This window comes from Lathyrus oleraceus, chromosome 2 (genome assembly GCF_024323335.1).
Source record: "Lathyrus oleraceus cultivar Zhongwan6 chromosome 2, CAAS_Psat_ZW6_1.0, whole genome shotgun sequence".
NCBI classification, from domain to species: domain Eukaryota; kingdom Viridiplantae; phylum Streptophyta; class Magnoliopsida; order Fabales; family Fabaceae; genus Lathyrus; species Lathyrus oleraceus.
In genome coordinates this window covers 470,569,335-470,581,246 of record NC_066580.1, presented here as the reverse complement: position 1 = coordinate 470,581,246, position 11,912 = coordinate 470,569,335, and the positions used below count along the sequence as shown (strand labels likewise).

Sequence of the window (11,912 nt, the reverse complement as noted above, 5' to 3'; positions counted from 1 at the left end):
TTTAGTAAAAATAAATGAGAATTGACAATTAATTAAATTAAATGTGATTTTATTTAATTAATATTTTATTTAATTAAAAGAGTTTAATTAAATAAAAATAATATTAAGTTTATTTTGGAAAAATATAAAATAAGAATATTAAATTTTTAGTAATGCTCTATATAAATAGAGGAGTTATTTCCCTTATGAATCATAATTTTCATATTTTCTCAAAAAAAAGACTAAGATTGCGTTCCACTTTGCACTCGTATAGGCTTCGTACAGACCATGATATTTCTCACGTTCATAATCAAAGTTAAAGTATGCTTCAAGAAGTATTTTGAGAATCTTAAGTTATGTTTTATTTGTGATTAATGGTTTAATCAAGATCTGTCTATTGAGATTTTTCTGTTTATTAAAGTTGAAATATGCTACTTTTGATTTTGATTACCAAGTTTGGAGGCTGAATCCTTTATCATTCTTATCAACTATTTTGTAGGACGCTTTGTACTGTTAGTTTTCTAGAGTTTTGTGTTGTATTTTCAAATTCTTTCTTGTCATCTTTCATACATCTTGTGTTGGAATAACTTGTTTTTATCGTTAATATATTTCTCATTTTGGCATTTTAAGAAAAGGATTAAAATTTTGGGGGGAAAATCATCTTAAATCCCAATAGTGGTATCGGAGTCTGAATTCACCTTTTTCAATGTCTTACTCCTTTTGAGTTCCTCCATATTATTATAAATGAGAGGTAAGAGCCTGATTATCCTCCATAAATACAGACAGGAAAACCACACCATCCAAATGAGGATTGTCAAAAAGAGGTTCTTGAAAACGATTTGTGGAAAACTTCGTTACCTCTTGTATAATCTTAGACATACTCTCCAACCAAACATCCCAAGATGAAGAGACAAGATATAATTTCTGATATTCCTATATTTGACAGACACATGAAAAAAGCATGTATTGGTATCCCATCTCTCACACCAGGCATCTAACACTAGGATCCAATCAAGTTTACTATCAGCCCCCTAATTATGTTTGGATTAGGTAAAGTTCCTTCCTAAGAGGGGAATGTCGATAAGATTCATTTGTAAAATGTAGCTAGAGAACCTAAGGCAGGAATTCAACCCATATTGATGATGAAAACAATATACACCAGTCCTCTCAACACTAAAGCACACCGAATTAAATTCCTGAAGAACACGTCACACCATACCTCAATTCTTTAAATATGTATAAGTAATTACATGTTAAATATTTTCCTAAGATTTGGAGTTGAACCTTATACCTTTGGAATGATTACTAACTCAAAATATAAGTTTGCGAAGAACACGATGACATGTAGTTAGAGTCTGCAAGATTTATGGACCTTTGTGTTACCCTTGTCGAAAGATTTTTCCACAAGCACCCAAAGTTATAACCATCTATATTGTGTATTGAGTAGTAAAAATATCATGAATTTTGGTCATATGAATATTTACTTTAATTTCTCGCTTCTATTTTATTTGTTGTAATACAAATCTTAATTATCATTTAAATAAAATATAATAGAAATGTATTTATTCATTAATTCAATGAATCTTATAAGTTATTTTATTATTAAAATAACTATCTTTTTCATTTAAAATTTTAAAAGTTAATGTCCAAAAAAATGGGATGTTACACTTATGACCTCACTCATTAGGTCTCAATCTAGAATTCTTAAAAGAGGTCTAATTATTCTATACAACTTTCTTCATTTTTCTCCCTCGACTAGAGATGCATGGTCCTCTAACTTAACTCTCTCATCTCAACCACAATCAATGCCTCATATTTGTAAGTTATCTAAAATGGAGTTTCTCTTGTAAAATAATAATTAGTGTTTGATAGGTCCATAAAATGTTAGTGAGTTCTTAGAACCAACTTTATTTGGCTTTGGCTTTGACTCACCCGAGGTCGTGGAGTATGACCTAGTTAGCTGATTAAACTTTTTTCATTAGTTTGAAGGTGTTCCACCAAAATGTAATGTTGCAAAGCTGAGTTTATTCATAAGAGTGTGAAACCTCTTGTGTGTGAAAAGTATTATGTTGTATGTATCAATGATTTCTAGAACGTCAAGTCTTGTAAAAATGTTCTTCTTGAAAAAAATATGTTGGTTTTTATACATTTGGTCAAATAGTATACTACAATAACCAAATACTTCAAATGGTGTGGTTCCATTGAGAAATACCCCAAGATGTCTATCCTACACCATAGGAAAGTCCTTGGGGAAGAGAGTACACTCATATATTCAGGTAGTGCTAAGTGTACATCATCAAACCTTTGGCATTTGTTGCACTTCTTGACATATTCTTAGGAATCTTTTTTCAACGTCACTGAATAATATCATACCTTTAATGGTTTATTTTCCAGACATTCCTCCTTGTTGTCGGTCAAATGGTCTTTGATGAATCTCTTCTAGGATGCCTCTTCCCTTCTCCTCAGCCAAATATTTCAACAATGGTTTTGTGAAGCCTCTATGATACAAACGGTCTTCCAGTAAGGAGTAGAAAAAAGTTTTCCTATAAGTCTTTGAAGCTTTGTTCCCCCCTTGAGTAGTTCACCGATGAGTACGTACTTGATTATCAATGTCATCTAGGTAGCTAGATATGGATATTGCACTGGTAATACTAGGAGAGACCAACATTTCGTATATCACTGTCTTGTTGCAATCTTTTATCTTTGAACTAACGAGTTTGGATAAGAGGCACACCCTTGATTTTTGTTCCCTAAGTACCGAATCTCTAACCTGGTGAACTTTGCAATGGCACTCTTAATGATCATTAGGTATTTAGGCGTGATTAGTTCCTTCATTTAATAACATATGGTCTGTTATCAGCTTAGAATCAGACTTGAGCACTATGTCATTGGATCCATTTTCTATATACATATGAAGAACAACCAAACATGTTTCACATACTGACTGGTTTTTGGATGTCAAGAATTGGTGACCCTGTTGTCGCATTCCAAAAAAATCCTTCCCCACTGTCTTTTATGTTGAACAAACTTCATCCATTTAAACAATGCATCTTGTGTCTCTAACATAGTCCCTGCTATGAAATCTTCCAAATCTTAGGCTTTAGTAGTTTTATTTGGTTTGTAGGTGATATAAAACTTAGACCGTTCCAACATCCTATATTTCACACTTCAAACAAGATCTAACCTAAACAGAACCTTTCTGATCAGATCATCAGTCCTAATCATAAGAGGATGAACTAATAAATATTATCTTCGATTATGTGTTATTAGGATGAAGGCCAACAAAATCTTTTCCAAGTTATAGTATCTTATTTTCAGTCCTTACACAATCTGGCCAATGAAATATATTGGTCTCTAAGACTTTTTGGCTTCCTGAACTAAGGAAAACTCGATGGCTTCTTCTCACACGAATAAATAAAGGAATAAATTTCTCTTGCCTTGGGACTAGTTAATATAGGGGTTGGTGCATTACCTCATTGAGGTTAATGTATGCTCCCTTTAATTTATGGGTCCCCTAAAAAATCTTCTTTTTCTTTAGTAGTTTGTAGAATAACAGTGCATGGTGGATCGACTTAGTGATGAACCTCATAAGACGGTCAATATCTACTTTAGTCGTTGTATATATTTTTTTAGGTGGGGGTTGGGGTTGGGGGCTCACTATGTCTATAACAGCCTTGCACTCATAATTGATGGTCTTGATTTTTGGAATTACACCAAATCTATGGAGAATTTCGAATCAACCTTGATGAACACGAATCAATCTTTCTAAGTGATTACTCTTCTTATTCTTCACTCTTTACTCAAGTGAATCAACCAACCATGGTTGCAAGATGATGTTAGCACAATAGATAATGAAAGAAGAAAATAAAATATGAATTTAGGGAAGAAAGGGAAATTAGGGTTTCAACGAAAAGGGGAAGAAGAAGAAGAGTTGTAAATTTTATAGAGAAACTTCTACTCTTTACTTTGTAATTTGCAATATTATTCACGCTTTACAATGATATGGTTGCTCCCTATTTATAGACTGAGATTGCTTGTACACTAAGTAGTCTCCAACTATCCTAACTAACTCAGCTAAAACAAATAAATAAAGCTAAGTCAAAACTATGTCGAGATACACTTCTTCAACATTTTGATAACTCCTTGCTTATGTTGAGCAACATGCTTCGACACAAGGAACTACATTCTCAAAATACCATCTAGTTCATTATATCTAAGCTATATACATTCATAATAGATCTTAATTTCTTAAACATTTCGACTTAAACTCCTTTCTTCATGATGTCTTCAATCTGATTTTCAATTATGCATTGTTCCTAGTTCAGCTCCCCATTTGCTACTTGCTCTCGAAGATAATGGAACCTCATTTTAATGTGTTTGCTTCTTCCATGTGCTATAGGATTCTTCACCATATTGATAGCAGACATGTTGTCGATCTTCATGGTAATTGCTCCACGATTCTTCCTTGTAATTTCTTCGACCAAATTCACCATCCACGTTGCTTGACATCCACAGAGCGAAGCGACTATGCACTCTGCTTCACATGACGACAATGCTACAACTGGTTCTTTTCTTGAGCTCCAAGCAACTGGTGCACCACCTAACATAAACATATAACCAACTATGAATTTTTTATCCTCAGCATTACTACACTAACTTGAGTCGGTGTAACCCACTAGTTTACAATTTTTTCCTTCATCAGCTGCAGGAAACAAAATTCCATAGTCGAGATTTCCTTTGAAATACCTTAGTATCCTCTTCGTCACTACTAGGTGTGATACCTTTGGCTTTTGCATGAATCTACTAAACATACCTACATTATATGCTAGATTAGGCATTATGTGACAAAGGTATCTTAACAATCCAATAAGTCTTCTATACTATGTTGGGTCGACATCATCTTCATATGATTCTTTCGACAGCTACAATCTTGGATCAATAAGTGTCGGAGTTACATTGCAGTCTTCCATCTTAAATCTTTTGAGTATTTCATTTGCATGTCTTCTTTGATGCATCATCAAACCTCTACTACTCTTGTATAATTGAATACCAAAGAAGTATGAAATGTTTCCCAAATCAGACATTTTGAACTCCTTTCTAATATCACCTTTGAAGTCTTCGATCTCTTTCTTGCAGCTACCTGTTATCAACAAGCCATCAACATAGAGACACAATATAAGTAATTTACTCTTGCTTCTTCTTACATATACTCCATACTCAGTTATGCACTTCGTAAATTCCTTCCCCTAAGGGAACTATCTATCTTCTTATTCCAAGCTCTTGGAGCTTGTTTGAGTCCATACAGGGATCTATGCAGCTCGTATACCTTTCTTTCTTTGCCTTATTTTACAAACTCAACTGGTTATGCAACATAAACTTCTTCATCTAAGGGGTCATTCAGGAATTCACATTTCACATCCATCTGACACATATGTTAGTTGTTCAGATTTTTTATACCAATAACTAACCTGATTATTTCGATCCTAGCAAAAAGTGAAAAAACTTAGTTGAAGTCGATTCCTTCTTTTTGACGAAATCCTTTCGCCACAAGTCTTGCCTTGTGCCGAGTTACTTCTCATTTGGGATTTAACTTCACCTTGTGTATAAATTTTACATTGATTGCCTTCTTGCCTTGAGGAAGTTCGACAAGTGACCAAGTGTTGTTGACTTTGATGGACTTCAGTTCCTCATTCATTGCTTTCATCCACTTCGAATCCTCCAATGCCTCAATTTCATTGACTGGTTTGACATCTGCATTGAAATCATAGTGTACCAGCTCACCTTCATCATCGACCATATTATCTGATGTAATTACACATTCTTGAAACCTTTCAGGCATGTGTCTTGTTCTTTAAGGTCTGCTTATACTTGCTTGACATATGACTTCTTCTTGTCAAACTTCTCTTTCAACTTCACTTGTTGGTTCTTCACATATGACTCTTATTGAATACTTCTTGACATTTTCATTCCAATCTCATTCCTTAAGCCCATCTATGATCATGTACATACTAATCACTACTTGCTTATTCTATGGGTCGAACAACTTGTATCCTCCAGACGAATGATATCCTATTAGGATCATTTGACTTAACTTGTCACTAAGTTTTCTTCTTAACTTATCAGGCACATGTCTATATGCTACAAATCCAAATATTTTATATGACTTAAGCTAGGCTTGACACTAGACCAACATTCTTCTGGTGTGATTCCTTCTAGGCTTTTTGTTGGACATCTTATCAAAATATATGTTGCAGTTGACACGACTTCTCCCCATAATTCTTTGGGTAGATGCTTGCATTTCAACATACTTCTTACCATATTCATGATTGTTCTATTCTTCCTTTCAGTAGTTCCATTTGGTTTTGGAGTGTAGGGTGGCACCAACTCATGCATGATCCCTTCTTTCTCACATTATGTGTCAAAGTATTTTGACGCATATTCTCCACCACCATTAGTCCTCAGAATCTTGAGCTTTCAACACTTTTTCTTTCGATCATAGATTTAAACTTGGCAAATACCTCAATCACTTCACTTTTTTTATTGATCAGGTGAGTCCATAGTTTTTGAACAAAATCATCTATGAATGTGACAAAGTATATGTTACCTCCAATCAAATCCACCTAGATAGGACCACACACATCAGAGTATATGATTTCAAGATTTCCCTTCGACTTGCTTCCTGCATCCTTGCTGAAGTTGTTCTTGTGTTACTTTGCCTGCACACATTCCTCACACACTTCATTTGGAATGTCCTAGTAACCTTGAAACTATATTTCTTCTTTTTAGATCTCTAATGTCTTTAAAGTTGATATGACCAAGTCTATAGTGTCATATTCATTCCTCTCTGCTAGATGCAGTTGCAAGGCACTTGTGCTCCATCAAATTAAATTTAATCCTTAAGGTTTTACTCTGAGACATGAGAGCCTTCAAGATTAACCATCCATCTGAGTCGAGAACTTTCATCATTTTGTCTTTAACTGACACTTTGTAGTTCTTTTCGACCAACTGTCATATGCTGAGCAAATTACTTTTCATGCCTGATATATACAATACATTGGAAATTACTGACATTTTTCCATCTTTCCTCATAATTAGAACATCACTAATACCTTCAGATGCTAGAGTATTGTAATTTGAAAAATTCACCATGTTCTTCATCGAGGGTTTTATGTTGACAGACCAATCTTTCCTACCAGTCATGTGTGATGAGCATCCTAAATCCAAGTACCATTGATCCTTGAATCTTTCTTCATCTCTTGTTGTGACCATCAACAACATCTCTTCTTCTTCATGCTTTGCCAGCTTTTCATTAGTTTCTTAATTCTTATATTTTTCAGGATAATCATTATAGTAGTGACCATACTTTTGACAATTGAAACACTAAATATGACTTTTGTTAGGTTTTCGTCTACCTCCTCTTCCTCTACTAGCAGCACCACATCTGTGGTTACTTTGGTATGAAGGTATTCTCTAGTTCGACGCATTTCCTTCTTGCTGGTTTCCTTTGCCAGTCGAATTATTGTAGCATTATCTAACTTTAATATCGAACCATTTCCCTTTGCCTTTCTTTTCTCTTGTTGATTGTGCCTACAACGCCATATCGTTCTTTCAATTTCTTGTAACTCTTTCAGTCATTTTTTGTTCATGAGATTCAAGCATTCCTTGAAACTCTTCCTTTGTCATTGTTGATAAATCTTTCGACTCTTTTATGTCTACAACCATGTGGTCGTACTTTGGAGCCAACGACCTCAAGATCTTTGCGACAACTGATCTTGATGTCAACGCTTCTCCACTATCTTGATTTTATTCACTAGTTTCATATCCCTGATGAAGAAAATAGTTATGCTTTCACTTTCTTCCATCTGAAGCAATTCATATGTTCTTTTATGAGTTTGTAACCTCACCTCTTTAACCTTTTTTGCCCCTCCAAACAATTTCTCCAATATTTCTCATGCTTCTTTCGTTGATTCTAATCATTAACCTTTTCGAAATTATCTAAATCAATGCATTGATGAATCATAAAGAGAGTTTTATATTTCTTCAATTCTTTGTATGCAGGCTTTTGTTCATCCGTCGTATTTTCTGCAAGTGGTGTCACTCCCTCCTTCAGAAGATCCCAAATATCTTGATTGCAGAAAACAATCTTCATTTGCTTGCACCAATTCTCGTAATTCTGATACTTCAGAATTGCGAGATCCACAAGAAAATACCCATTCAGATGATTCATTGCACTATGCTTCCCAAGAATCACACAGTCAGTGCTGCAGATATCAAATGTTGAAATTACACCAAACCTATGGAGAATTCTGAATCAATCTTTCTAATTGAATACTTCTCTTGTTCTTCACTCTTTACTTAAGTTAATACACCAACCTTGATTGCAAGATGATTCTACTACACGATTGATAATGAAAGAAGAAAAGAAAAAATGAATTTGGGAAATAAAGAGAAATTAGGGTTTCAACGAATAAGGGAAGAAGAAAAGTTGTAAATTCTACAGAGAAACTTCTGCTCTTTACTTTGCAATCTCAATATTATTCACACTTTACAATGATAGGGTTACTCGCTATTTATAGACTGAGATTGCTTGCACACCAAACAATCTCTAAATATCCTAACTAACATTGCTAAAACAAAAAAATAAAGCTAAGTCAAAACTATGTCGAGATACAATTCTTCAACATTTTGACAACTCTTTACTTCTGTCGAACAACATGTTTCGACACAAAAAATTACATTCTCAACATCAATCCCCCTCTCTTAGTGAGCTATTATCCCAAAAAATTCTCTATTCAAATGTCGAACGTACACTTCTTCAAATTCAATCACATTATGCTTTCAGACCTCTTTAAACACAACTTTTAAATAATATGGGTTTCTTCCTTAGCAAATTTTTCTATTATATCATTCATGTACACTTCTAACATGTCTCTTCATCATTCTTTATTATATTACTCCCGCAATCTTGAAAAATGAATAGGAACAAGTTTGCATAAAAAACTAGCATTTTGCATTATAGAGTCCAAAAAAAATAAAGCATTCTGCATCAACATTAAACTTATAGCTGAATAACAATGACACAAGTTCTATTAACGTGCTTTTAATTAAGCATATATTAAATTAAAATAAAATAAATTTCATCTCTTCCATTTTATTACTTGCCGTCATAATCCAATTCAACAAACATAACAAGATGTAATAAGTTTCTTCTCAATCGGTCACTATTCTGTACCAATCTTCATCACAGAGAAGAATACCAACTATAAGAAGACGGTGACGACAAATTCAACTCCAACAAACCTTGTTGCTCTGTCCTATCACTACTCTCATGAAACTGCACCCCTTTGTTCCAATCAGTTGAAACTGTTGGAGTTATCGATGTATTATTAACAAATTGTTGTTGATGATGATGACGAGGCTTGAATTCCGGTGCACCGGTGAGTTGTTGAACCAGCTCTCGGAAATTCATAACATCCACCTCATAAACCCTAATAGCTGTTGATGGTTGTGGAGCAATTACTGAAGTTTTTTTCCATGGTTTAGGTTGTGTTTTTCTCACGGAGTTGAGTAGTGAATTACTTTGAGACTTAGATGTAGGATAAGAGGTGGTGGAATAAGCTTCCATAGTTGTAAAAGTATTGGAGTTAGAGAAAAAATAAGATTCAATTATTAGAAGATGAGTTTATATTTGTGTTTTTGTATCTTGAAGTATTTATAGATTGTTGTTATAGCAGCCTGAACAGTGAGGCATGTGTACTATGTTATGTTAAAGAAATGTGTTGAGTGTTGTGTTGCGTGCATGCGTTGATAGTCAAATAAAGGCAACGGTGGAGAAAAGGAGATGGGATTCTGACAGTATGTTTTGTCTTGACTGTCGGCTGCATGGTGAGTTAGCGATGACATAAGCAAGGTATATAACCAATTCAATTTGGTTTGGTCAATGTTATGACATTACTATGTTGTTGGATAGCTCGACCATTTTTATTTTTAAAAACTTCATGCTAATCGTACTTGGACTTTGTATGGATGGGAGAATTTTCATGCTAATTGTACTTGGACTTTGTATGGATGGGAGAATTTTGAGTTAATTTAGTTTTGGTAAATTCTTTGGTATTTTAAATTTATTTGTTTTAGTTAAAGTTTTAGGGTATTTTTAAAACGATGACATTTATGAAATAATTTTTTCAAATTAAATTTAGTTAATTTAAATGACTTCTAAAAATTTAAAATAGGGAATCAAATATCTATTTTACTCTTATTTTATTGAGAATTTGGTATAATATGTGGAAGATGACAAGAAGGTGAATTTTAGTCGAAATTTTCATCTAATATAGAGGAAGATGTATATCTAAAAGCTCTGACACTCAATTTAGAGTTTAGAATAAATAGTACCTTGAGAGGTAGTGATTAATGCTTACATAACCTTGAGGATATTATATTAGGATTGACTCAAACGCCCAGTCTGAAACAGTTTTCTTCAAGCATTTAATTGACAGTCACTACGCCAAATAAGAGAAAAGAGGGCGCTTATTTTGGCCTATAACAACGCTTTTAAGCGCCCTCTAAAGTGGCGCTGGCATAGGTAAAGACAGCGCTTTGTTTTCCTGGAGAAAGCGCTGTCTAAAGTGGCCCTTTAAGGGCCACATTATAGTGCGCTTTCAGAAAAAAGCGCCCTCTGGAGTGGTCCATAAAGGGACACCTTAGAGGGCGCTTTCTGGAAAAAGCGCCCTCTAAAGTTGTCAATGTAAAGTGTTTAGATGGCGCTTTCTAGAAAAAGCGCCCTCTAAAGTTGTCAAAGTAAAGTGTTTAGAGGGCGCTTTCAGGAAAAAGCGCCCTCTAAAGTTGTCAATGTAAAGTGTTTAGAGGGCGCTTTCTGGACAAAGTGCCCTCTAAAGTTGTGAATGTAAAGTGTTTAGAGGGCGCTTTCTGTACGCTTCCTACAGAAAGCGCCCTCTAAAGTGTTAGTTATTTTAAAAAAATTTGTTTGAAAAACAGTGGATATTTAATTGGTAACCTGTTCGCATGCTGCAAAAGTGTAAATTTCATATTGATTTCATCCTTTAATCCAATGTTATACACCATTAATCCATTGATATATACAACATGAATCCATTTATATACAACATTAATCCTCCATATATACAACATTAATATATGATTCTTTGATAACAATATACAACAACATATTCATGATTTAGTAAAAGTACAACAACAATATACAACATATATACAACAACAGCATACAACAACAACATTCCATACATATATGTACAACAATATACAACCTAGCTATATGATTCTTTGATCAACAATGAATTGACACAATTCATCCTTCATTTCATCCAAATGAGCTCTTGAGTAAGATTTGTATTCCTCAAAGTACTACAATTAAGAGAATAAAACATATTCATGATTTAGTAACAAATTAGATGAAATATCCGATAATATTAAAATAAACCCTAAGTTATTATTCCATACCATTTTTGGGATGTCTATACGATTCAACGCAATGATATCTCTCATAAATCTCAATACAAAAAATCCGCAATCGACCGAATTATTTTGCTGAGGACACTACACAGAAAAACAAACAATATATATATAGTTAATTTCTTACAAACACTATTATAAGCAAAAAAACAAACACTATTATAAGCAAAAATAAGATACTTAATATATACCTGAACTCTGACCCAGGTAATGTCCTTCCTATTGCGGTAATTCTTTTTCGATCTAAATTTTAGTATTGCCCTAACAAAATAAAAATGTATATTGAGATCAATCTGACAGACATAATTAAATATACAAATACACACGAATATTTAGGGGAATTTCACTTACGCGTCAACCGTCTTCTTCATACTCGGATATTTACTCCAATCACCCGATAACGAATCGAGATAATATACAATTAGTCTCGAAAGATCCATAGC

At 33.8% G+C, this 11,912-nt stretch overlaps 1 protein-coding gene across 1 annotated transcript; it reads right to left on the bottom strand.

The window, feature by feature from the left end:
• Positions 1-9,007: 9,007 nt before the first annotated feature.
• Positions 9,008-9,682, bottom strand: LOC127120499 (VQ motif-containing protein 29). Its single transcript, XM_051050947.1, has one exon. It carries the CDS (start codon positions 9,602-9,604, stop codon positions 9,221-9,223), a length of 384 nt encoding a protein of 127 aa, XP_050906904.1. The 5' UTR covers positions 9,605-9,682; the 3' UTR covers positions 9,008-9,220.
• Between the last annotated feature and the right edge of the window lie 2,230 nt (positions 9,683-11,912).